The sequence below is a fragment of the Polyodon spathula genome, chromosome 4 (genome assembly GCF_017654505.1).
Source record: "Polyodon spathula isolate WHYD16114869_AA chromosome 4, ASM1765450v1, whole genome shotgun sequence".
In the NCBI taxonomy this organism is placed as follows: Eukaryota; Metazoa; Chordata; class Actinopteri; order Acipenseriformes; family Polyodontidae; genus Polyodon; species Polyodon spathula.
In genome coordinates, this window is record NC_054537.1 from 85,938,167 (window position 1) to 85,963,462 (window position 25,296).

The window sequence follows — 25,296 nt, forward strand, 5'->3', positions numbered from 1 at the left end:
TTAATGGTACATTTCCTTAAGCTATACATTTTCTTAAGTGTAAATTGCTACCTGTCTGTTAATCCTGAAATCGTACAACAGCAGTGGCACCTAGTCCTGTATATTCCTAATATGCCTTGTGCTGCTTATATCGTCATTTCCTTCAATAGTAATGTTTTTTTTTTCTCATGACACAAATAACTACCTGTTGTGTAAAACCATACAGGCCTGTACAGGCTTGTTCAGACCCCAGATTTGTTGTAATATATTTTTGAATTTTAATTATTTTGGAGCAGCAGACCTGGGACAGACCCTACAGAAGGTTGCCCCTTTGGGGAGATGGGTTGGTGGGTGCAGGGCTGGTATTAAACTCCCTTATGAACATCACTAAAAATACAGGGAGACTGTGATAGAGATGGTTTTCAGCTGGGGGCCATTGTGATGAGAGAGTGTTTTGTGTTTCAGTGCAAATATGACTTCTGCTGGATCTGCCTGGAGGAGTGGAAGAAGCACAGCTCGTCCACTGGAGGGTATTACCGCTGTACCCGTTACGAGGTCATCCAGCAGGTCGAAGAGCAGTCCAAGGAGATGACGGTCGAGGTGAAAGACATTTACAGCACTTGGACCTTCCCGTCGTTGAATTACTTGTAGATGGTTGAGCTCAATGCTACATTTGTATTGACAATGCTGTTTATCAAACTGAATAAAATGTTTGAGTATTTCAAATGGTTACAGAGCAATATACACAATGTCCAATAAGTCAGGCACTATATCATATTTTATATATACACACACACACACACACACACACACACACACATATATACATGTGTACAGGTTTGTCTGTAGTTGAAAAAGAGGTTCTATGTTAAATGTTTTCTGGTAGTATTACCAGGAACCAGAATATTCCAGTAATAATACCCATGAACACTATGAGCACATAAAAACATGTAAACTGCATGTGGGTTTGTTTATTTAGCTGCAATAATCTGTTGTGTTTCAGGCTGAGAAACAGCACAAGACCTTTCAGGAACTTGACCGCTTTATGCACTATTATACAAGGTACAAGAACCACGAGCACAGTTACCAGGTATGTTGCAGTGGAACTTGGTATTGATCACACTATACAATATAGTATTACTACATCCAAACTGAACCATGCTGTCTGTTCTGCATGCAGTTGGAGCAACGTCTACTAAAAACAGCCAAAGAAAAAATGGAACAGCTAAGCAAAGCCCTCAGTAGAGGTAAGAAATACACTGTAGCTAAGCGGAATTCGAGATCCCAGTTTGTAATAGTTATATATTTCCTTTTAGTCACAGCATCTTTTGCTCTGGTCAATTTCAAAATTGCATGGCCTGTTCCTGAGCTACACCACTGTACTGTCCTCAGCCCTGTGCTGTATTGGGGTAAAACGATAGTTCAGAATCCTTTAACCAGTTAAGATAAGCCTATACCGACCACCTGGCTTTAAAATACTACCAACCTTGACAAGGAGGTGACTATTGTACATCCACTAAACCAATGAGCTACCTTTATGGTAACCAGTCCCCAGTATAATTATTACAAGATAATTTAATGATTTTCTATGGCTTGTCTTTTTCCCCACACCGACTGTAGCAGAAGGAGGCCCTCCTGATACCACCTTCATTGAAGACGCAGTCTGTGAGCTCTTGAAAACTCGTCGTATCCTCAAGTGTTCGTACCCGTACGGATTCTTTCTTGAACCAAAAAGTACAAAGAAGGAAATATTTGAGCTTATGCAGGTAAGCAAATGTATCTGTATTTGGGATACATTTAAGTGATATGTATAAAAAAAAAATATGGAAAACAAACCACTAGTGACATATAAATCAGATATTGAAAAAGACATCTGATTGAAACATGTCATTGAATTTAGATGTCTTTTCTTGTGTATTATATATTTATTTGTAGTTTTTGTTTTATTTACTTTACACCTAATGTAGAGCACTCATTGCTGACTGTTGGCTAAATCTTAGTGTGTGCACATCCTATACCTAGTAAGCAGACATTTAATAATATTTAAGATGTTTATAGAGCCAGTAGTAACACGCCTATATAAGTTAAAACAACACATTTTTAAATCCTGCTTTTGTTTTTTTTTTTATGTGTTGTGTTCCGAGTTTAACCTAAATAACTTTCATTACTTTTTTGGAATCAAGTAACTGCTGCCGTGTTTACATTTTGCCTGCAATGCCATCATTTATATTTTATTTATATTAATTTTCATTGGAGACTGTGGTGACATTCATGTTCTCCCACAAGCTAGATGCGTTGGGTGCAGTCAGCATGGCATGGTCTGCAGTGAACAGAGCAGCTTTGTGACAGCCTTCTCCTTCATTTTCAGACTGACTTGGAGATGGTAACGGAAGACCTTGCTCAGAAAGTAAACCGGCCTTACCTCCGCACCCCTCGCCATAAAATAATCAAAGCAGCATGCCTTGTTCAGCAAAAAAGACAGGAGTTCCTGGCCTCTGTGGCCCGTGGCGTTGCCCCTAACGACTCTCCTGAAGTTCCCCGGCGCAAGTAAGTAATCTTTGTCTTCACGGTCCTCCAGCCTCAGACTGCTGTGGAATGAGTCAAGTGTGCTCTCCTCTACCCCCGAAACAACAAGGAAAGGCAATCCCTTATCGAAAACCTCCTTCACATCATAGAACACCATAACCGAGAACTGATAGACTCAAGCAGACTTTTAATATCTGTTGCTGGGTGAACTCAAGTCGCCCTGGTAAGGGCGTCTGCTAAGAAATAAATAATAATAATATCAAATATTTGTAATAATATCAAATACTTTCATAACATTTCATACTTTGGGTATAGCATTTATTCAACACTCAATCAACAGTAATAAAAAGGAAACTCAGTAAAACAATTTTGACAGAAGTCAGTGTCTTTTGTGCTGTAATACATTTAACAAAACATTTCTTGACCAAACATTAGTCTGAAGTTTGGATGATAGGTAGCAGAACTATCAGATTTGATGATACTTTACAAAAGTAACCTATGTAAACTAAGTTTGATCTTACAAATACATTCAGCTTCACTACATTTCACTCTCAATTACTAAAGATATGTCTATTACTTTATTAAGGTAAATGAGTTTCATTAGTGTTATTGTGTGTACCATGATTAAAATATTAGTATGAAGTATTTTGTGAAGAGAAAAACATTGCATGCTGTATTTTGTTTTGTTTTTGCAGCTTTGCTGGAGGGACGTGGGACTGGGAATACTTAGGGTTTGCATCACCTGAGGTAACTGTCTGTCATGTAGTCCGTCCATTTAGGTTGTCTTCACGTATACAGCTAGTGCCTATTGCTCAGAATATATAGCTATACATGTATGTATAAATCTAAAAAGCTGCTTTGAGTAAGTTAGTGTTTCAGTTGCCTCGTGGTTTGGTAGCAGGAAGATCACTCAAGGATTATTATGTTCTAATCTAAAGATCCTGAGGGATCAATCAGTACTAGGAGAGAATGATCAAAGAGAAAACTGTCAAAATGCAGGATTCCAGCAGCAGGTATTACCAAAGTGACCATCAACATTCTCATACTAAAAAAATACAGATTTCTTTTTTTTTTCATAACTCTCCCCCCTTCCCTCAAAAACTGTAAAATTATGCCCCCTTTTGAGAATTCGAAATGCTTGCAGTGCATACCAGAAAAGTCATTGCTGTCAGTTACAGTTATGGGTTGAGTCATGGATTGGCAAAGGCAAAACTGATGCTTATAGTACAACAGAATATTTAGAAAGTCAAGTAAACAAACGTTCTGACTAATACCTTCATCAGTGGTACAGAATACTGTGTTTTTTTCATATTGTTGCTGACAGTGTTTTTACTGCTGGTAGTTCACGGCTGGTCTCATGTGCCTGCCTGCATGGATATATTGGAATTGTTAGAGCCTGTATGTTTTTACCTGGCTCTTGCATTACCTGGGCTGTTCTCTAAATGCTAGTAAGACCAGTGTCAGTGCAGATTATTGCAACATAAAATAAATACAGGTATCCATCAAATCAAATCTATGAAGTCAAGGAAACAAATATGACCGTTTTTTAATTTAATTTCTTACATATATCAAGTGGAATTTATCTTGCATGGCATACTGGCCACATTGATGACTAAGATGCACCTATGTGTCTCAAATAATAACTGTGGTTGTAATATTTAAAATCATTTTCTGCTTTCTGTGTGACTTTATTTTTTTTAATGACAGAATGTTTCCAACCCATTCCAGTAATTTATTAAATAGGATGTATCTTTCTTTTTTATTGAACACGTTTCAGAATATAAATAAAGCTTAATAAAAAATAAACTGCAGCTCTTACTCAATAAGCATTTTATAATAGAACATGGATGCAAGGGCAGACCACGTTCTTTACTGTCGTCAGGTGTGAAGGACCCTAGTCATATAGTGATAAAACACTCTTCAAAAGCTTTTATTTTCATCAAACACGCTCAGATGGCGCACAGTGCTCCAGCGTGTTAATGTGTATTTAAGACTATGGTTTGCTAGTAAACAGCCAACAAAATTAAAATATGCAATCCCAGACAAAACTGTTGACACCCTACGCTTGTTATGCCATAATTTAAGGTAACAGAGTAAGGATAAGCATTTAGTAACTTTTAGCCACTTTCCAATAAAGCAAAATACACAATTTCTAGTAATTTTGACAAATAACATTTATCAAAAAACAAACTTATTTAATGTAAAGTATTTGTTCGTGACAGAAGTATTGGCAACCCTGCTTTAGTATTTTGTGTGTCCTCCTTTTGCTTTTATTACAGCTTTCAGACATTTATGATATTTCTTAACTGGTATGTTATATCAAGTTGGTGAAATCTGGGCTCATTTTGTCTTCCATATTTCGTTCATTTGATGCACAGTACTTGGCTTGTAAGACATATTTATTAATTGAGTTTTAAACTTGTTTGAAGTAATGAAAGGGGTCTAATGTTAAATGGGTCCACCCCAGATGCAGGAATACAATTTGTAACCATGATATTTAGCTCAATTTAATAATTTCTCCAGTCACACCTCTGCCTGACAGAATTGATTAGAACAGTTAAGAATTAAAAACTTTTAAAAGGATATAACTCTTGTTAGGTTTAGGCATATTAATGTTAATCGTCACCAAATGCTATATTAATGTTAATGTTCACTAAATATTTAACATGTTTTCTTGAATTATCTTCTATTAAATGTAGGGTGCCAATACTACTGTCTGTGACTGTTAGTTACTGTAATACTGGAGAATGCCCAGACCCACAAAAATGACAAAACTTTATTTTTCCTAATCATACATTTGACAACGTTGCAGTTGGAAATGCTGCTGTAGGCTAGCTAATTTGAAATGCACGTATCTCACCAAAAAGAAAGGAATTCAGATGATTCGTTATGCACTTGAGGGTTTTCTCTTTGCACTTAGTTAGGCTGTTCTTGAACATCACATCAGTTGTTTTGTATAATCTGTGTATATATTCTGTGTACATATTTGTTTTGTCTGTCTTTTCTATCTGCTAATGTGTGTTTAAAATATTTTTTCTTGGTCCACTTGTAATAATTTATGTATTCAGCACTGTGCCATTGCGTGTAGAACAAATCTTATCCAGAGTATGCGCTGAATCATGATTTATTTTCTTTAACAAGTAATATTTATTAACAATTATATTAACAAAATATAAACACGTATCCTTTCTGAAAATAGTTGTTCATATCTGGAAAAGATACTGAAAATAACTTCCTAAAATAGTTGGAAAATAAAAACTACATCAAGTATTTCCTCTTTCCATTTTGTGCTTATTAAATCTTGTTTCACATATGATGAAGGGCTCTTTTCATTACATATGTAAATACCATAAATGAAAAAGAACCCCTTTCTGAACAGTTATTGCCACTCTGTATCTGGGAATGAAAGTACTTCTTTATTGTCCTCTTTGTTTTTATTGTGTATTCATAAGAAGTGCCAACCACTAGGATTGTGCAGATCTTTGTGATGGCACTGTGTGCGAAGTTCAAATCCTTTTAAAAGTGCATGGAAATAAAAGCAAATACAATCTTAAAGTTGACATCAGGCATAATACCAAAACTGTACTAGAGGGTTTCTCCTAATAATATAAATATGCCTGAAATGGCTCTGGGTTAACGTTAGTGACGTGGCTAATGCTGTTGAAGGTTTTTGCACATTCCTGTTTCATTTGTGAAATGGAGTGTTTCATTTTGGAGACCCTTTCAGCTTCCTGACACCAAGGAGAGGTCAAAGGCCATTTTTGCAGTCTACTTGATTGGGCTGATTGTAAGCAGGCTGGTTTGGTAGCTTGTTCATAATCAGCACTGTGGGGCTGAGCTAAGTAGAATCACTAACTGTAGACCAAAAGGCAGAGGTTAAATTGCCTATGTTCGTTTGTTTAGGAATATGCTGAGTTTCAGTACCGGAGGAGACACCGACAGCGGCGCCGTGGAGACATGCACAGTCTGCGCAGCAATACTCCAGATCCTGATGACCCCAGCGAGAGCACTTTAGGTACAAAACCTGGTCCTTCATATCATAACAGTCGAACGCTCCTACAGTAGTTTAACACATCTGAACAAAGAATGCTTTCTGTTTTCAGAAAATAGCGTAGCTCGCACAGGCAAGCTTTAAGAAGAGCTAAAGCAATTAAAAGAAATACTTGATTTGGTTCATACACTAAACAGTGTAAATACATCAGCTGTAAATACTGTACAAAAAAAATTATAGTAGGAAATTGTAATTTTTTATTAGATGACAGATGTGTGGTACATCTTGGTTTTTTTTGTATTCAGGTGAGTCCGTAATTAACTGGTGTCATGCACGCAATTCAGTCCTTGGCCTTTCCCAAACACAAGAGGTTTGTAGTGGTTTTATGATGTGAGCTACTGTCCCCAATATGGTAAGACTTCTGTTGTGTCTCACAAGGTTACCTCACTACCTCCTATTAGTTTCTTGGGGAAAAGTCACTTTATCAGTGTATTGGCACGTGAATGTGTTCTTTAGTGAGAGCGGTGATTAACACCATTGCCTCTCTAACAGATACCCAGGAGGGTGGAAGCAGCTGGAGGCACGGTACCTCCATGATGAGTTCTGCTTCTATGAGTATTCTGCAAACCTCTTCACTTCATGACTATACCCCTGTGAGTCGCTCTGAAAACCAGGACTCGCTGCAGGTACCTGCCCTCCTCTCCTTTCCCATTTGCTTTGTTGCATGCTTCCTAACTGAATATACGTACAGGTACTGTGGGTGAAGAGTCTTTGTTTTCCTCTGTTTTATGTATGTATATTTATTTAATTTATTATTATTTTTTATTTTAGTCCTGTTTTAATGAAGTAGAAGAATAAAAACAAAACAGTTGAATGCAATTTTTTATTACATTATGCAGTTGATTCAGTTAACCAGTGATTCTGTCAAGTGGTTTTCACTGTAAATACATATTAAAGGCCACTTTCTTATGCAACAAAAATTATAAATAAGAAAATTCTATTTCCAAGCTCTATAAATGATAATGCTTGTGTTCTAACATGTATTTTTGCAGGCTCTGAGCTCTCTTGATGACGATGATCCGAATATTCGCCTAGCCATCCAGCTCTCACTGCAGGAGTCCGGGCTGGCCACAGGCGGAGAGGCCCAAGAGTTTCTCAACAATGAAGCCTCACTGGGGGCCATTGGTTCTTCCCTGCCCTCCCGGCTGGACCCAGCCCCCCAGAGCACAGAGATCCCCAGGGCCGCTCTGAGCAGCTCCGAGCTGCTGGAACTGGGTGACAGTCTGATGAGGCTGGGGGCTGTGAACAACCCCTATGCTGGAGACCGCTTTGACAACCTGTGCCGTTTCAGGGAGGATCCTGGTGGGCTCTTCTCCTCCTCCAGCGACACAGACTCCACAAACCACGATCCTTCTATGAATGCAAACCTTCTGGGGAACATCATGGCCTGGTTTCATGACATGAACCCTCAGAGCATAGCACTTATCCCCTCCATGCCCTCAGAAACAGACCTGGACTCGCAGCCTCTTAGCACTGCAAAAGAAGTGGAGCCCTTCAAAATAGGGGAGGCGCTCCAGACCCAGGAGGAAGAGCACACCCTCTTCAAAGCCGCAGCAGTCAGTGAAGGTAGCAGGGCTGCCCAGATAGAGAAGGGTGTTTCACAGGAGACCACTGGTACACAGGATCTAGAACCAGAAAGTGAAGACTTTAGTGTAACCCACTGTAGTGCTGAACTTAGTCTAACATGCATGTCGGAATGTGACCCCAGCGCCAATCATCCACCTAGCAGCAGTAGTACTACTATGCCTGAATGGGAGGAGCAGGTGCACCTGGTTTGAACATGCCAGAAAGAGATGTAGCTGACCTGTAAAATCATAAACACTTTGATTGGCTTATTAGCAGCAGTGGCAGTGGATTATTTTCTTTTCTTTTTTTAATAGCACTACAGACAGTTTTTCACTTCTTCTTTGTAGGAGGGAAACAAGATAACGTGGAATTGCCGACATTCCTGTACAGTAACAGAAAAAGAATCATAGCCCTTCGGATACCATGATGAAGTCCTCTAGTATATTGTGGGTAAATAAAATACATAATAGCAAACTATAAGTCTGATCAGTTGCAGTCCAAAAAAAAAAAAAACACTTTCATTGATGACAAAATTCAAAAGTGTTTTATTTAAAGAATGTTGCTCTAGACTAGATGTTCTCAAACATGTAATAGATTAGGCTTTTAAAATAAAATTGCAAACAGTACTTTGTACATGAACAGCATTGCAGCACTCCACTCTTGTCTTTTTTATTGCAAGCATTATTGAGTGATGTGATCAGACAGCTTGATTGGACAGGAGCTGATGATGCTTCTTTGTAGTGCTGTATGTGCTGCAGTATCTGAAGTACAATCAAAGAGGTGGGTTGGTCTCATTTGTACAAAAAACAAGAGCTCTGCCTGTATTCTACCAAAAGGTGCCAAACTGTAATCAATTGAACCATATTTCACTAGGTTTATCAAATGCAAGTTGTGCCTGCATTGCTGCAAACCAATTAGACATTTTCCTTATACCTTTTTAATATAAATAGTTACCAGTGACGCTGTGTTTTAACCCTGTACGAGCTCTAAGTTATTTTACTTCAAAGTTGCTGATTCAATGAAATAAAAGTAGAAACTTCAGCCACAGAGGCACTATTGATCAACAAAGACACTTTATTAGAAGTTTAGTCAGTTTTCTTTCCTAATTTAGCAAAGTATTTTCGCACTGTGCCATTGATAAATTGAAAACCGAAGCTTGAGCAGCTCTGCAATAGGAAGCTGTTTTTCGCAGTCTAAATAAGCTGCAACAGTATCTTCTAACAGATGCTCTACTCAATCCATTGCCGTGCCTTTTTGTAAATCCATTTTATTTATTACCACATGTCATTAATACTTCCTGACGCATGCATACTGACTAAATAAATTCCTGTAAAAAAAAAAAAAAAAGCTTATGGTGCGTTCGTCAAAAAAAAAAAAAAAATCAGTGTCCAAATAAATTGACTTTTTTTTTAAGGCTTTCTTTGTCCTGTTGATAATTATTATTTTTTTAATACGTTGAGTAATACCATACAATTTTTACATGAATATAGCCAAATGCATCCTGGCCACTGTTGGTTAACTCTTAACATTTCAGTTAAATGTTTTCTTTTGGATTTCATTAAAACATTGTTTATGTTTTGTTTAAAAAAAAAAAAAAAAAAAAAAGTTGGTTGTTGGGTTGAGGCATGACAGTTGAAAAGAAAGCTTACATTTAAATGGATAACGTGTAAGTACATAGCTGCAAGTGTGTAATTCATTTTGATGTTGGAGGTTAAAATAGTAGAAGAACGCTAGAGATGCAGAACCTGGCTTAAATTATGAATGAGCAATTGAAAGTCCCTGATCTTAATAGCAAATCAAGCTTTCAGCATATTTGGCTGTAAAATTTAATTGGATCTATTGCTTTCTTTTTACAATATTTAAATTTAAGACAAGTTTTTTTTTTAAATCTTTTCTCAGTTTCACTGTTAAAATCGGTATTTCCCTAAATTAGTGTGTGACTGTACTACTAATTGTAGTTTGCTAAATAAAACAGTTGCAAAAAAAAAAAAATGTATTGCATTGAATTATGTCTTGCAAAGTAAAGCTGTGTAAGAGTGCTGTAAATGGAGTTAGTGAACTTTGTGGGACTCGTGTTTTGTAACCATTGTTTAAGTTGTGCAGTTTAACCATTGTCTCCTTCTGTGTAGCAGTATTCTGTGCATGAAAAAATAGGTCATATTAAATTACATTTTTATTTTCTTGTTACAGAATTTTAAAATGTGTCATGGCAAATGACTTAAAAAATTGGCAAACCTATTTTGTAACCCAGTTAATTTTATATTGTAAAGAGCAACTTAAGCTTGAAATGCTATTTGCACTTTCATAGTCTATACTTGATACATTCCCAGTTTATATATGGAAGTAAGTAATGTTTGATGTCTGGCCAATTAATGAAATTATCGATTAAGTTTTACTCTGAATAAAAATTGTGTAAAACTTGCCTTGTCTGTTTCTGTTTATTTTACTTCTCATCTTCAAAACCTGCAGTAATGAATTTTTTTTTCGTCTTGAGCCTGGCTTTAAAGAAATTCCACTTGCCGATTACTGGTTTACTTTTATATAGTATATGGAAATATTTCAAATACAATGCTGTAGATTGACAGTTTCTGCTGCTTCCTTGTGGCAGAAGTTCAGATGTATAATATGTGTTATACTGATTTTGAAACATCTTAAAAAAAAAAAAAAACAATCAAAGAAGCAAGTAACCAAATAATAACAAAATGTAGCTCAGTGATATGTAGCTAGAGGTAAAGACTAGTTAAAAAAATAAATAAATCCTTCCGTTTTAGGTTTTTGTTTTTCAAGTGAAATGAAATGTCTTACAATATTTCTTACAAAATGCAGCTTCACACTAGTAGCATAATTTTACCAATTAAAAATAAGGAATATATTATGAGTAGATATTAATTTTAGATATGGATAAAATGTATTATTATTATTATTATTATTATTATTATTATTACAACATAAAAAAAAAAAAATCCAATGTATTCATTCTTCTTCTGTGCAACTTGAACCATAGTCAAACCACTTACTAGACTTTCCTTTCAAAGCTGCTATTTTGTAATTGGTAATGTGTAGATCATCTCAAGAAGGCCTAGGCCTGGGTTAGCTGTTTTTGTTACAGACGGCAAAGTGAAAGTGTGTGATCCTTGCTCTTTGGGAGGCAAGCTAGCAGAAGCAGAGGTAGAGCTACAGTGAAAAGCGTCCGCATCAGGCAGATCTTCAAACGACTCATTAGCTACTCATGAAGGCATTTATGACTCTCAAGACCAGGGAGAAACTGTTTTACATCGAGGGCATCCATAATAGTTATTTTCAGAAACTACAGCACTGCTGACAGACATAAGATACAGCATTCCTTACCATCTTGTGAGACCTCAGAAGTGTCTGGGAATACAAAGAAGAACATTGTATTATTATTATTGAAATATTTTACGGAAACATTTAACAAAACAGGGCATGTTTTAGTGAATGTAGTCATTTGAACTCCCTGATATGAGGTGATAATGGCAATTTCATTTCCAGAGACCAGCAGTCTCAATTGAAATGATTTTAATGTCATGCTAACAATTCTGGTATGCTTTATAATGTCAGGCTTTTCAGTGCAGATATTGATGTACAGTACAGTTGCAGAGCTACACAGCTTTTATCAGATTCAATAATGTGTCCTTTTGATAAATATGTATCTGAAACATTTGTCCGCTTTTTAAATCAAGGGATCAAACTCGAATATTTTTAGTCTGACACCTGCTTCTGTTTAATGTTTAAATATTAATAAATATTCATCAATAAGTAAGTTGGACAGGTTTTAAGTTATACTCCTAGTATGATTAGTATGGGGTGCACGATCTTAGATTTCTAGTTCAATAATTAATTTCGGCTTTGTGTAATCTAGTCCTCCAAGCGGCAATGGGTCGCTCTCGCTCAATTTAGCCGCCGTGGTCAGCCAACAAAAACACATTTCCTCGATTGTTTGAAAAACCAATCACAAGCTGTTTCCGGGGTAATAGGTTTCTGCTCCGGCGCTGTAGTGTGTGTGACACATTCAAGTTTGTTTTTGTTTACATTCTGATTCTTTAAACACCTACATAAAAAAAAAAAAAAAGATTTAAGACCGTAAAAGATCGCTGTGTTTAGGGATATTGAATCATGGCTTGACCCTGCTACAAGAAAGTGACGTTATTTGGGGCATTATTTACAGGCAGCAGTCTTTTGAATTTGGTTTTGTGCTCTTGATTTGCAAATATGCCCCTAGGGTTGAAGCCTTGCTGTAGCGTTTGCAAGACCAATTCCTCTTCTATGTGGAAGAAGGGCATGCAGGGCGAGATCCTGTGCAATAACTGTACAGGGAAGAGCGCTAACTGCAATAGTAGTGCCGCCACGGGAACACCCGCCTCCATAGCACAACAAAATACTGGCGGCGGAAAACAGGTACATTTACAAACGCTGCCTTACTGTATAAATTGCTACGCTTGCTTCCAAATACTGCGTTATTGCTTTAAATATTGATTGGTAAAATGCGTCCAGCGATTGTTTTAAAGTGTGTTTAGTATTGTGTGTAATACGATAGTGCCTGTCTATGTGTTGTTATATGAATATCAAACTAGGTCAATGGGTTAATTCACAGGGACATTGAGCAGCTATGTGTAAAAATAAATGTTCTTTTTTTCCCCAGTCGAAACAAGAGAGTCATAGGCGGTCAGCGCGATTAAGAAACACTAAATACAAGGCCCCAGCTTCTGAGAAGAAAGTTTCTACCAAAGGGAAAGGCAGACGGCATGTATTCAAACTTAAAAACGTATGGGTTTAATCAGTTTCTCTTATTACTTGTCAGCAAAGATCTTTGGAAAACTACAGCATGTTTCTCAAACATCTCTGCCGAATTAAATTAAAATCTGGTCTAGACTTAATCTGGTCGATGAAGGTGACTGTTTGTGTTTATGTGAGTGTTCCTCAGATTATTCATTGCAATTTTTTTTTTAAAGTATGGTAAGATAGTTAAGTTTGCCACACAACTGGGAAGATTGGGGTTAAGTTTTTAGAGTACACCAATCTTACCTAAAATATGTTCTACCTAGGCATTGCAGCATAGACAAGGAGAGAGTGGCATCTCCACCTGTAGCCACATGTGTAATAGGTGGCTTTCAATTCTTGATTTATGTATGTACTTGTAACAGGCAGTGTTGTGTGATATGCTGCCGTCACGTATTCTGTTCTGTCAGTGAGATTAGGTTAAAAGCTTGCAAACCAGTGCAGATGAGCCCTGGTGATATGACAGGTAATGATACATTTAAATAGTGTTTTTTTTTGTTTTTTTTAATTAATTACATTTTGTTGTTAATTATTTGTGCATTTCAGCCAATTAAAGCACCAGAACCTGTATCTACAATAATCACTTCTGAATCAGTGTTTTACAAGGTAAGGATAATGGTCACAAATATTTAAATTCCAATTGAATTGATCTGCATTGGCTGATACAGGCTTGCTTTCGCTGGTCTCTCTTTGTACCAGGGTGTGTATTACCAGGTTGGCGATGTTATCAAAGTGACCGATGAAGAGGATAGAAAGCCATACTACGCCCAGATCCGGGGGTTTGTTCAAGATCAGTACTGTGAAAAGAGTGCAGCCCTGACATGGCTCATTCCCACCCAGGCCAGCCTCAGAGACCAGTTTGATCCAGCTACCTATATAGTCGGTGAGTGTAGAGTGGAAAAAGAACAAAGAAATCAAAATGCTTTCAGCATGTTATAATTGTTATCAACACGGGTCAATGCTGTGAGCTTCCAAGGTTGCTTATAAAATAGCTGACTGGAATAAAAAAAGTTGAACTCAGGTCATTTTAGTGGTGCCTTTAATCCCAGCTGATCAGTTGCTGTAACAGTACAGGTGGTCACGGATTGCACAGATCTTTCGGTTTGGGATACTCGTATGGTAGATGCATAAGTAAACAGTAAACATTCTTACTATTATATAAAAACTGTCTTGTTCATTGAAGTCTGAGAGATTGTTAGAAAATCTGTGATACGCTGTGCTATGATGATTTTTCTCTAGCCTGTTCTCTTGTCACCAGCCTTTTCTGTGACATATTGCATCTCTTAGGACCAGAGGAGGACCTTCCAAGAAAAATGGAGTACTTGGACTTTGTGTGCCACGCCCCTTCTGAATATTTCAAGTCTCGATCTTGTCCCTTTCCTACCATTCCAGTTCGACCTGAAAAGGGCTACATATGGACTCACATTGGACCCATGCCTGCCATTGCAATCAAAGAATCTGTTGGAAACAGTTTGTAGCCTGGTTTAGTAGAGGTATTCTCAGTGCCTGGACTGATGTATAAGAAAGTTGAAATTGAAAATGTTGGAAATAGTTGCAATTTTCTGGGACTGCAAACTGAAGCAAGGTTAGTAAATGATAATTTGAGGATATGACAAATATATAAATACATAGATGTAAATAAATAAAACGGCTTTGCCAGGTTGTTTTTGCATAGCCACAGTATGCATTCTTGTCCCAAACAAAGATGTCACTTTCACTGTTTGTTGCCTGCAATCCACTGATAGCAGAATACAAAGCTAGGCTTCAGTGTTTGCAAACTATTGATGGCAGAATGCAGAGATGGCACATTGTAAGGTTTGGTACCTTTAGTTGGATTACAGAATAGAATACAATAAATTATGAGAACATTTGAATAAGTTGAAATTACAAATATATATCAATGTACTAACCAGAAGTGTCCGGTACTGCTACAGTAATAGAGTTTTACGAGCAGAGGAAGGGGCCCAGGACTTATTCACCCAACTGCTCTCTTAATTGTTAGATATTTTCAGAAAGAGATTTATTTGTAAATAAATACAAAATGTCTAAATATCTTTTGTGTCCTTTATTTATAATGCAGGATTCATTATTTTCATTTTCATATTTTCATTCTCATTTTGAACATTCTGATTTAGATTTTTGGTAGGCATTATTTGCTTAATCCTATTAAGTGTAGGATGAACAAGAAAATGTTAATTATATCCAGGTACAGGTTCAGTGCAGCAAACACATACTCCTCTGGGCTTGTGCTGTATTTGTGATTTCCTCCCAGCATTGACTGAGTGTCAATAACCAGATACTAAAAAAAAAAAAATAATAATAATAATTGAAAGGCTATTTTTTTATATTCAAACAAAAATATTTAAAAGTTGACAATGTAGTTTTATAAAATTGTTACGACAAAGTGTTTGAAGTTGTAGTTAATTGGGTAGGTTATACATTCAAATCTACAAGCTGTAACAGTTAACAATAATATTAAAACATATATTAAAATATTTGATGGATGAATACTTACAACTGCAAAGATCAACGTTCCAATGGAAGCATAAACTATGTGCAGCCACTGCAATAGATAACGGAATAAACTGAAAAATCAGATACCGATCGATTTCTTCTGAAGGTTCAGATTTTGTATTAATTTTTCAATTCCTACATCCCTTTAAATTATTTTTCCCAGTTCCAAAACTGAACCAATCTGGTCCGGAGTTGTTTGTGAATGTATCTGTGAATGAATGGGGTTACCTTGCTAAGTTTTTGTCTGTATGTTAATCTGTGTTTATTGGGTTTTCTCCCTTTTGGCACATCATTGTGGGAATCCCACTTACAAATCTGAGGCTTTTCATTGGTATGGTTTTGTATTTCAGGTTTTTAAAGGCTTGGTACCTTACTTGAGTGATCTGGTAGAAAGGACAAGCATTGGTTCTAGTTTATGCTCTCAGGATTCTGTTCATTTGGCTCTTACTAGGGTTCGGACACGTTTGGGAGAATTGTCTTTGACAAATCAGCTGCCGAAAACATGTCCTTGTTTCCATCATAATATGAAGATGGAATGTGATCATTTTTCTTTTGCTGGTTATAAAGACTTTATTTGGGAAATGTTTGGAACCTCCTGCCAATGCTTCTCATTCAGTCCACATTAACAAATAGATATGTCCTATTTATTCTCTTCTTTGATATCTGTATGATGCTGATTAAGTCTGAACCACACATGTTTTTTATTGTGTTGCTTGTAATTGTCTTTTTTGTTGTTTTCCAGGACCCCCTTGTAACAAAGCCTCTGTCTCAATAGGTACATCTCCTGGCTAAATAAAAAAAATAATAATAATAAAATGTATTCATCTGTCCACCAGGGTAGCAGGATTTATTTAGATTTGGCAAGCATGGGGAACAGATGAACGATTAAAAAAAAAAAAAAAAAAAAAAAAAGACAACTCACCAGCCACCAACAACTTGTGCAAGGAGTCAGGAACTAACTAAAGAAAAATAATAGGGGCTGTATGGAGTTGAAGCTAAAGGTAAGACACTGGCTGGAATGCTGAGAGGTCTGAGAAAGACGACCACTCTGTTTGACTTGGGAAATAAACAAGCCAAAATGATATTGGCTCCTGCTCACTATCATTTTACTAAACTTGTAAAGTTAAAATACTTACGCGGCTCCGAATGATTGCACAGAGTATTCCAAATGTTATGAGTGACAAGCAAATAACCCAAATTATTCCAGCTGCTTTGGTGAAGTCCACCTGAAATCAAATCCGAAATGACAGTGATGGAGTGAAACTAGCTCTGTAGAGCCATAACAGGGTTCATTAAGTACCTTCTTAGCCTCCTCAAGGAACTGTATTAACAAATATTAAGTTGTAATGTAAATGACCAGTAAACAACAGCTCAGTCGATGGATTTGTATTTGAATTTCAATGTTTTTAGTTATTTTTGTGCAGGATTTTTAAAGGAGTGATGTGTTCTAATTTATTTAGCCTCTAAGTACTTTTATTTCAAACTATTTCTTGCTCCCACAAACAACTTAACAGCTAACTAGGCTTTTATTTATTTATTTATTTATTTTTAGCACAGTTGATCACATGACATTATTGGTTTTGTCCCTTTATACTGTTCATCCTTGTTTCTTGGTTTGCCTGCTTTGTTTATTAGTGGTTACTAATAAAGTGGCCACAAGGTGAAGAAAAGTTGTTTCTGTATTTCAACTTGATGCCATTTTTCTCCCCTTTCAGTAAACGGTACTTACTTTGGTTTGCATTGCAAACACTGACAATCCAAAACATACAAATGCAGTCGCTCCAACAGCCCACATCACAGCATCAGCTGTGAAAAAACTAAAAGGAAAAAAATGGCATGTAAATGTAGTGAACTACAGTCTATGCTTTCCTTTTAAATTGCAATAACTTCTTGACCTTCGACAATAGAAAAGTAAGCAAAAACATACTGGTGGATGCTGGGCAAAATGTAAAGGAGACACAACTAGCAAGATTAAGGGATAATTGATGATAATTGTAAATTCACTGATGTTCTTCTTTGTGGCTGACATTAGAATACACTTACGCTGTTGTAGCCCCAAGCATCAAACCTTCAACAACAGTCTGAAATGAAAGAAACACAAAGTATGGAGTATCATTATAGCACCATTGAGCTTTCTAAACACAGATTTTGTCATTTCTTTTAAAGTTTATTTTTTTCCCCTGCCACTTCTTTATTGATAGCTTTTATTTATAGAGTCAATATTTGTCAATATAACCTAATATCAACATATATATATATATATATATATATATATATATATATATATATATATATATATATATATATATAATATATATATAAACAAACAACTCACACCAATTGGTTCTCCTAACCAAGAAGTACTTTTACCCTAGTGTAAATAAAATTGTTATTAGGTCAAATCAATTTATAAACCTCCCTGTACAGAAATGATCAGAACACATACTTACAAACAGTGCAAGGAAAATGAAATTCAAGGGGACTTTCCGGCGGGCGTTTTCAAAACAAGACAAGATAATGATCAGAACAAATAACACAGGACTGAAAAAAAAGAGGCAAAAAACTTATTGGAAGCAAGGATATTTACCACAAAAAAAACACCTTGGCAGTATTCTGCTAATGCACATAGATAATTCCAAAAATGTCAGTACATTGTGTCAATTGATTGTGTAAGCATGCTTTAAAGAATTGTATTACTCAGACAATACATTATGACATCTTTTCCACTCTTCGTCACAACAGATTATTACAATTTTCTATATATCCTCATACCTCTAACTGAACCTTCCTTGACAATTCCTTGTAAACTTACAAACTTGGAGGCTATAAGTGGAAACAGATCTGTTCCCTATTGTGCATTATCTTCTACATTTCAACGCATGGAAAGGAAATATGTTAAACATATCCAGGTAGTTATTATTTCTAATACTTACAACAAGGTATAGGTAAACCATGGATTCTTCCATACCCAGTGCTTGAGTGTGTCCCTAGAATGGAAAGGTGTTTTTAAATTTTACAAGTTCCCTTTCAAGTATGAAATGTAACAAAGCTGCTCAGCCAAGCCTGTGACGTAGTCATGCCCGCCATTGAAGGACTGCACAGATCTAGGTGCCATTTTTCCTTTCAAGAACTGACCTCACAGGAGAGCCTATTCAGATGAGTACTTGTTACTTTTTCTACAACAGATTTTCACATGAATTGTGTTTTTACACAAATTATATGTGAAATTTTAAAAAATCGCTGTATTAGTTTTACTAATTACTTGTATTTGTGCACTGCAGCCTGTTTGTTACGTCCCACTGTGGCCCCACGTGAACCCAGTGGCTCAAGTCGCTCCTTCCCAGGGATTAAGCAACGTAAGGCTGCAATAGCTCTGGTTATAGTTATTTTATTCTCGTTTTGGCTTCAGACAAAAAAATTATAAGACGGTTTGTATAATTAAAGTAATTGATAATACTTTATTTTGTTAAGAAAAATATTTATTTTCTCATTCTGGTTTCGCTGTACCGTACCGACCTGGTACCGTCCCAGTTCTGAACCGTTACCATACTATACCGACGCATGATACAGTCACCGAAACTGTACCATTCGCCCCAAGGTGTTGAGCCTTATTTGGGAGAGTTTCCGGAGAGCAGAGATCTCTTTGCCTCTCAGGAATCGACCTACAGTCTCACCTGGTTCTCCATAACAGCTAACCCATGAAGAGCCTTATATGTCAGCATTAAAATTTTAAAATCGATTCTAAACCTGATAGGCAGCCAGTGCAAGGCCTCCAAGATATCTCTTGAGTGGGATTTAGACAAAATTCTGGCTGCAGAATTCTGAACAAATTAAATTTTAATGAGGATACTATTAGACACAAAAAGAAAAAGCATGAACCGGTTTTTCAGCTGCAGGTAGAGAAAGCATGGGACGCAGTCTGGCAATATTGCTAAGGTGAAAAAAATGAAACCTTGACAGTATTCAGCACATGCGATTCAAAAGTTAACCCAGGATTGAAAATCACACCCACATTTTTCATCTTAGAAAAAATGTGGGTGTGATCTTTTGAACTCAAGCATGGTTCCATTAACAGACAGATTTAAAGTATTGGTTTTACTTAGATGGCAGGTAGTACCTGACAGCATTACTTTAGTCTTGTCACAATTAAGGTGTAAAAAATTTTGCAACATCCAGAGATACAGGCAGTAGCAGCAACATTAACAGGTTTAGAATTAATATAGATTTGAGTATGGTCTGCGTAAAAATGATAGTGTATGCCATAGACCTTTAAAATGTGGCCGAGGGGAAACATATAAATACTAAATAACAGGGAGCCGAGGATAGAGCCTTGTGGGACACCAGAAATTACTTGCCTAACCTCAAAACTAAATCCACCCTGGGAGATAAATTGTTGATGTCCTGTTAGATGTGATCTAAACCAGTTAAGGGCAGTGCCAGAGGTGCCAAATAAACACATTAATCTATCAAGTAGGATCTCGTGATTTACAATGTCAAATGCCATACTATGATCCAAGAGGATTAAAATTGGTAAAGCACCTGAGTAAGCAAAAGGAGCAAGAGTGAAGTTTTGTTTATAATGCAGCAGTAGAGAGGGAGATTACCTTAAAACCATAGTGGAGAAGACCAGGTCGAGAGGGTCAGAGATCAGAGATCCACAGTTGAAAAACAGTGAGCAACAGAACCAGCCACTGCAAAACCAAGAACTCCTCACAGCAAGGCACCAGCGACGAGGGATTGCAAAGGCCAGGCCACACATACAGAGAGCAGCAGAACTAACAACACAGACTGCAGTGACCACCGACAACCCATAAGGAAACACCCAGCCAGCACCCAGGATGGGCAATCACGGCAGGCAGGTAACAGCAGCAGGTTGCAGCGGCGAGTAAGACAGCTGGGCAGAAAAACAGCAGTCCAGGCAGGCAGCAGCAGAGACAGCCGGGCAGAGAGACGGCAGTCCAGGTGTGTAGCAGCGTGCAAAAAGTCGACAGTCCAAGCCGGTAGCACCAGAGACAGCCAGGGAGAGAGACAGCAGTCAAGGCAGTTAACCACGCTAGACAGGGCAAACGGACAAACAACCAGATAGACAACCAACTACCAAAAAAAATAAAATAATAATTAAACTAAATTGAGTGTAAAGACTACTAAAAAGGCAAAAAAAATCAACCAAACAGAGAAGCGGCAACCAGAACGTGCCCAGCGTACTCCCCACGTGCTCCCTCGTGGCCCTCTCTTTGAACTCTGATTTAAAGGTCTATCTGGCAGCTACTTCAGCTTACCATGTCAAAATTGACTTGGCCACTCCAGAAGCTCACTAGCAGGGCAATTTTTGAAAGGAGCTTGGAGGCTTTGGCCAACTATGAAGGATATTGTTCCTCGCTGGAGGTTTAATATGGAGTTCGATGCACCCATGAAGCCTCCATATTAGCCCTTGCATTCAACTGAGCTGAAATTTGTATAGTTAAAAGCGGTTTTCTTATTTGCAATCACCTCCGCAAAGCGAGTAAGTGAAATGCAGGCATTCTCAATTTCGAAAGCCTTCTTCACTTTTTCAGAAGCCAGGACAAAGGTTACACTTTTGTCGAAGACAATCTCAGCATTTCATGTCAACCAGTCTGTGGAATTGTAAGCTTTCCATCCACCTCCTTTCCAGTCTGACAGAGCGGCAGCTCCATACACTCTGTCCAGTGCGGGCCCTAGTGTATTATGTTGACAGGACAAAAAGTTGGAGGCATTCTGAACAATTTTTTGTCTGTTATGGGGTGAAGTACCATGGTAAAGCCTTGTCTAAACAGAGGCTGTCCAAATACATAGCAGATAGTCAGGACCGCGTATGAGTTGGCCAACTTGCCCCCTCCAGTGAAGCTCACTGCCCATTCCCCCAGGGGCAGGGCAACTTTGTGGGCATCTGTCAAAGACATGGAATGCACTGGTATGGGCTACCCCCATAGCTTTACTAGGTTCTACAGACAATGTCGTGGATCCTCAAAACCCTGGCTTTGGAACTAGAGTGTTAAGGATGGCTTCTCAGGCGACCCTTACAACACAGCTTGGGTTTAGCCTTGTAGCATTCCGGTCAAGTGTCAATCTTGCCCTTGCGACGGCTTGGGTATACAGTACTGACCTATCAATCAGCACCCAGCCACCTGACATAAAAGGAGGCCTCAGCTTCCCATTGGGAAGAGGAGGGAGTTGAAGAAGCAAGTGGATGGTTCTGCTTGCTGTTTTTTGGTTTGCAGTTCTGTTTTTTTGTATTTTCTGGTCCAGTGAAGGCATCACCCAGCCTGGAAACCTTTATTTTGTAAGTTTTGCTTTGTGCATTGTTATTTGTGTTTAAATACCTTTGTTTTGGTCCTTGTGCCCTTTTATTTTGTTTCTATTTGTTAATAAAAGTATTTTTTTGAACTGTAGTCTGTCTCTGGGCCTCTATCCGCTCACCAGCCTGTTACCCTTATTCAGATGTTGGGTCTTTAGGAGGTAAATACCATTCGGTAATGGTTACATTTCTATTTCAGGGAACCAGGGTTATGATAATAAACTAACGTTATTGTACATTCCCCAATATTATACAAGGTATAGTTGTTTGTATGAGATGCTCAGACAAGGACTCCATAACATTAAATTTAAGTTCAAAGAAGGGCAGAGATGTATACCCATGGCTACTACAATACAGAAAAAAAAGTTATTGTATTAGTAATATTTACCATTACCCTCATCATTTCTTCTGCATTTGTTATTTTTTGGCTTGAATTTCTGTTTTGTGTAACTAAACATGTAAATAAAACTAATTGTAAATAGAGAAATTGAAATGTAATTATTGTTATAGTTTTTGTATTATATTACTTTGAACAGAATTCCTAATTATGGCCAAAAAAAATTGATAGAGTCTCCCTCACAATATCCCACACTGGCTTCACACTCATTTTCTCCACCATTTTTCTATGTTTTTTTTTTTTGCCTGCGAAGAAGCTAGTCACCTGACTTTTTATATCACTTTCTTTGGCCGATTTATGGTATGACATAACGTTGCTTCTACAAAATCAACAGTCCTTTGATACAGTTGCTTGTAATAAAGTTGCCTGAAACTTGTAGCTTGCATGTCCCTTTCTACAAAAAAAAAATCCCTTTCTACATTTTTCTAGCAACAGGTAGACTTTGCCTTGGTTTTACTCCCTCCTTGCCTCCATCTCAAACAACAGTTTCTATAGTAATCTTAATACCAAAATACATGGTGCATTTATTTAAAAAAGTGTAATTTACCAACAAAATGACATTCCTAAAAAATCTAATTCTTCTATATAAATATCTTAAAGCATCGCAAAGCCTGCACTTACCAGTACACAAACATGCAGATGAAACCAACAGTAACTATTAGCTGAGCCATCAGGATTAGATAGACTTTCTTGATAAAGGCTGTAGAACATAAAACCAAATTTGTTATCATTAGTTGTATAGCACAGTTAAAGGGAATAGCCACAATGTGCTTTTTACTTTGTTTCATCTCATAATAGAGGGGTGTCCTGGGTGATATCCCAGAATTTCACAGTTACCTATTTATATTTCTGGAAAATGAAAAAAGGTAATGGAAATACCTTTCAGTTTTCAGAAAACTGTATTTGGTTGGTAATGGAATAAAGGACAGGTGAATTATAAAAAAAAGGAGGAAACCATGGGATAGTATGTATTTCTTGGACACCCTTCGATTTATTATTGTTTCTGAACTTTAGCGTAAAAACCTGAGGAAGATAAAAAGAAGCCTGCTTACCTCTTCTAATGGCCTTCTCAGAAAAAACATTGTGTGGTACATCAGCGAAGTTGTTCGAGTACTCTGGTGGAGGGTCTTCCTGTGGGGGTGAGAACTCCCCTGTGAATCCTATCCCTGGTGGCGCTGGGGAGACAGAAGCAAGGTTCCCAGAATCTACTCTGGCTCCTGAGTAGGAAGGAGGAAGGTATTCCTGCTGGGGGCTCCATTGTGGAGTGTATACAGGGTGTGCCTGTGGGGGTGGGTAAGCTGGGTTGTAGCTTGGATCTTTCTGTTCTCTGTAGACGTTCTCCATTTCAAAAAGTGTTCGGGAAGTTGCTGTACCTATAGGGGCAACAAAACAAGTAATAAGTTTCCTACAGAACGATAAAACCACTTTCAACACAACAACAAACATTTGACATAGAACAGTCAATGTTTTTATTCATGGATATACATCATACTATTCTATTTATAACCTGATACCAATGATAAATGTGCCATGTTGTTACAGCGGAAATTAATAATTAAGCTTGCTTTCCCTTTGCTTATGTATTTAAGGTTTGTTTTTACACCTCCAAAAAAAAAAAAATTACCAGAACTTTTTTTTTTTTTTTTACTGTACCTATAAAAAAAATAAAGTGACTAAAAGCCAAGTCTCATAGGGAAAACAGACCCCTCATCCTCCACTAAAAGCAAGCAATGTTACGGTTTTTCATAAGACATTTTCTTTGGGTTGTTTAATCATTACTATTTTGTGGCTAATTGTTAATTTAAAATAGCAGAAAAATATCCCTAATTAACTGAAATGGATTTTCTTATATGCAAATGAGATTTACTGTGAAAAATCCATTCAGACTAAAGTCTGATTTTTGTCTGCCTGGTTTCCCTGGAAACAAGACTTTGACCCCTTTCCTGTAAAACAGTATTTAAAGAAACTGTATAGAAGCAATAATGTTTTAGTTATTTTAAAATGTTTCTCAATTGTCTTTGTCTTCTGCGTTTTTATATAAATAAATGTTACTTTCCTTATGTGAATCTGTAACGAACAATTAAAAGAGAAACTAACATCAGTTCAAATAAATCTATCAAGTTTGTTATTGAACACTATGGAACTTGAAATGTAATAAGAAAAAAAAAATAATTAAGAAGCTTACCTTATGTGGGGCAACTGATATTTTCAAGAAAATTACAATGGAATAGACCTGAGGTAGAATACTTTCTCAAGGGTACCAAGCTGTACTGTTACTCATGCTAACTTATTTATTGAGTGTCACTGATATATCACATGTTCCAGTGTCCTTTGGTTTCTACAACCAGACAGTGATAACGGGTTTATGGGTTAACCATAAACACACCTGGAAATGTATCCTGTTTAGGGATCGGTTTATCTTGTAATATACAGTAACCATGAAATGAAATTAATTTATTTAAGCAAAATACATATATCACATTTCAAAATAATTCTCAAGAAACCACTTTGGCGATGATTTCTTTTTTGTGCACTTTAAATGTATATAAGAACATAAAAACATAAAGAGAGAAAGCCATTCAGCCCATCTTGCTCGTTTGGTTGTTAGTAGCTTGTTGATCCCAGAATCTCATCAAGCAGCTTCTTGATGGATCCCAGGGTGTCAGCTTCAACAACATTACTGGGGCGATGGTTCCAGACTACCACAATTCTCTGTGTAAAAAAGTGCCTCCTATTTTCGGTTCTGAATGCCACTTATCTAATCTTCATTTGTGACCCCTGGTCCTTGTTTCTTTTTTCAGGTCGAAAAAGTCCCTTGGGTTGATATTGTCAATACCTTTTAGAATTTTGAATGTTTGAATCAGATTGCTGTGTAGTTTTCTTTGTTCAAGACTGAATAGATTTAATTCTTTTAGCCTGTCTGCATATGACATGCCATTTAAACCCGGAATAATTCTGGTAGCTCTTCTTTCCACTCTTTCTTGAGCAGCAATATCTTTTTTGTAGCGAGGTGACCAGAACTGAACACAATATTCTAGATGAGGTCTTACTAATGCATTGTAAAGTTTTAACATTACTTCCCTTGATTTAAATTCAACACCATAATTTTTTATAGCTTCCCCACATTGTCTGATAAAGACATTTCTGAGT

The 25,296-nt window shown here is 37.1% G+C and overlaps 3 protein-coding genes across 7 annotated transcripts in view; 2 read left to right on the forward strand and 1 right to left on the reverse strand.

The window, feature by feature from the left end:
* The window catches only part of LOC121315020 (ankyrin repeat and IBR domain-containing protein 1-like), a 65,962-nt gene extending 55,420 nt beyond the window's left edge, over nucleotides 1-10,542 (forward strand). For all 3 annotated transcript variants that reach the window (XM_041248871.1, XM_041248872.1, XM_041248870.1), the window contains exons 12-20: nucleotides 445-579; nucleotides 983-1,069; nucleotides 1,160-1,226; nucleotides 1,600-1,745; nucleotides 2,348-2,526; nucleotides 3,201-3,252; nucleotides 6,409-6,520; nucleotides 7,049-7,182; nucleotides 7,549-10,542. In XM_041248871.1, coding sequence (XP_041104805.1) covers nucleotides 445-579; nucleotides 983-1,069; nucleotides 1,160-1,226; nucleotides 1,600-1,745; nucleotides 2,348-2,526; nucleotides 3,201-3,252; nucleotides 6,409-6,520; nucleotides 7,049-7,182; nucleotides 7,549-8,334 — 1,698 coding nt within the window. In that variant the 3' untranslated portion in view covers nucleotides 8,335-10,542. The remainder of the gene's footprint in view (nucleotides 1-444; nucleotides 580-982; nucleotides 1,070-1,159; nucleotides 1,227-1,599; nucleotides 1,746-2,347; nucleotides 2,527-3,200; nucleotides 3,253-6,408; nucleotides 6,521-7,048; nucleotides 7,183-7,548) is intronic.
* Nucleotides 10,543-12,114: 1,572 nt separating this feature from the next.
* LOC121315022 (GATA zinc finger domain-containing protein 1-like) lies at nucleotides 12,115-14,969 on the forward strand. 2 transcript variants are annotated; one of them, XM_041248876.1, is made up of 5 exons: nucleotides 12,115-12,538; nucleotides 12,783-12,905; nucleotides 13,466-13,525; nucleotides 13,619-13,802; nucleotides 14,207-14,969. In XM_041248876.1, the coding sequence occupies exons 1-5, from the start codon at nucleotides 12,353-12,355 to the stop codon at nucleotides 14,395-14,397; spliced, it is 744 nt and encodes a 247-aa protein (XP_041104810.1). In that variant the 5' UTR covers nucleotides 12,115-12,352; the 3' UTR covers nucleotides 14,398-14,969. The 2 variants fall into 2 exon arrangements, with proteins under 2 accessions (XP_041104810.1, XP_041104811.1); XM_041248877.1 differs by lacking the exon at nucleotides 13,466-13,525 and having other exon boundaries at nucleotides 13,634-13,802.
* Nucleotides 14,970-14,989: 20 nt separating this feature from the next.
* Nucleotides 14,990-24,456, reverse strand: LOC121315021 (protein lifeguard 1-like). Of its 2 annotated transcripts, XM_041248874.1 has the most exons (10): nucleotides 24,332-24,456; nucleotides 23,199-23,519; nucleotides 22,768-22,846; nucleotides 18,367-18,420; nucleotides 17,884-17,974; nucleotides 17,477-17,514; nucleotides 17,163-17,250; nucleotides 16,570-16,659; nucleotides 15,435-15,482; nucleotides 14,990-15,218 (listed from the first exon to the last, which is right to left on the reverse strand). In XM_041248874.1, the coding sequence occupies exons 2-10, from the start codon at nucleotides 23,488-23,490 to the stop codon at nucleotides 15,069-15,071; spliced, it is 930 nt and encodes a 309-aa protein (XP_041104808.1). In that variant the 5' UTR covers nucleotides 23,491-23,519; nucleotides 24,332-24,456; the 3' UTR covers nucleotides 14,990-15,068. The 2 variants fall into 2 exon arrangements, with proteins under 2 accessions (XP_041104808.1, XP_041104807.1); XM_041248873.1 differs by lacking the exon at nucleotides 24,332-24,456 and having other exon boundaries at nucleotides 23,199-23,589.
* Between the last annotated feature and the right edge of the window lie 840 nt (nucleotides 24,457-25,296).

Coding starts and splice junctions, on each gene's coding strand:
- LOC121315021 (XM_041248874.1), bottom strand. CDS start 23,490: ATGGAGAACGTCTACAGAGAACAGAAAGATCCAAGCTACAACCCAGCT. Junction 17,975..18,366: donor TGGTTTACCTATACCTTGTT/GTAAGTATTAGA, acceptor CTTTTTTTTCAG/TCCTGTGTTATTTGTTCTGA. Junction 17,251..17,476: donor ATGCTTGGGGCTACAACAGC/GTAAGTGTATTC, acceptor TTTTCCTTTTAG/TTTTTTCACAGCTGATGCTG.
- LOC121315022 (XM_041248876.1), top strand. CDS start 12,353: ATGCCCCTAGGGTTGAAGCCTTGCTGTAGCGTTTGCAAGACCAATTCC. Junction 12,906..13,465: donor ATGTATTCAAACTTAAAAAC/GTATGGGTTTAA, acceptor TGTGCATTTCAG/CCAATTAAAGCACCAGAACC. Junction 13,526..13,618: donor CTGAATCAGTGTTTTACAAG/GTAAGGATAATG, acceptor TCTTTGTACCAG/GGTGTGTATTACCAGGTTGG.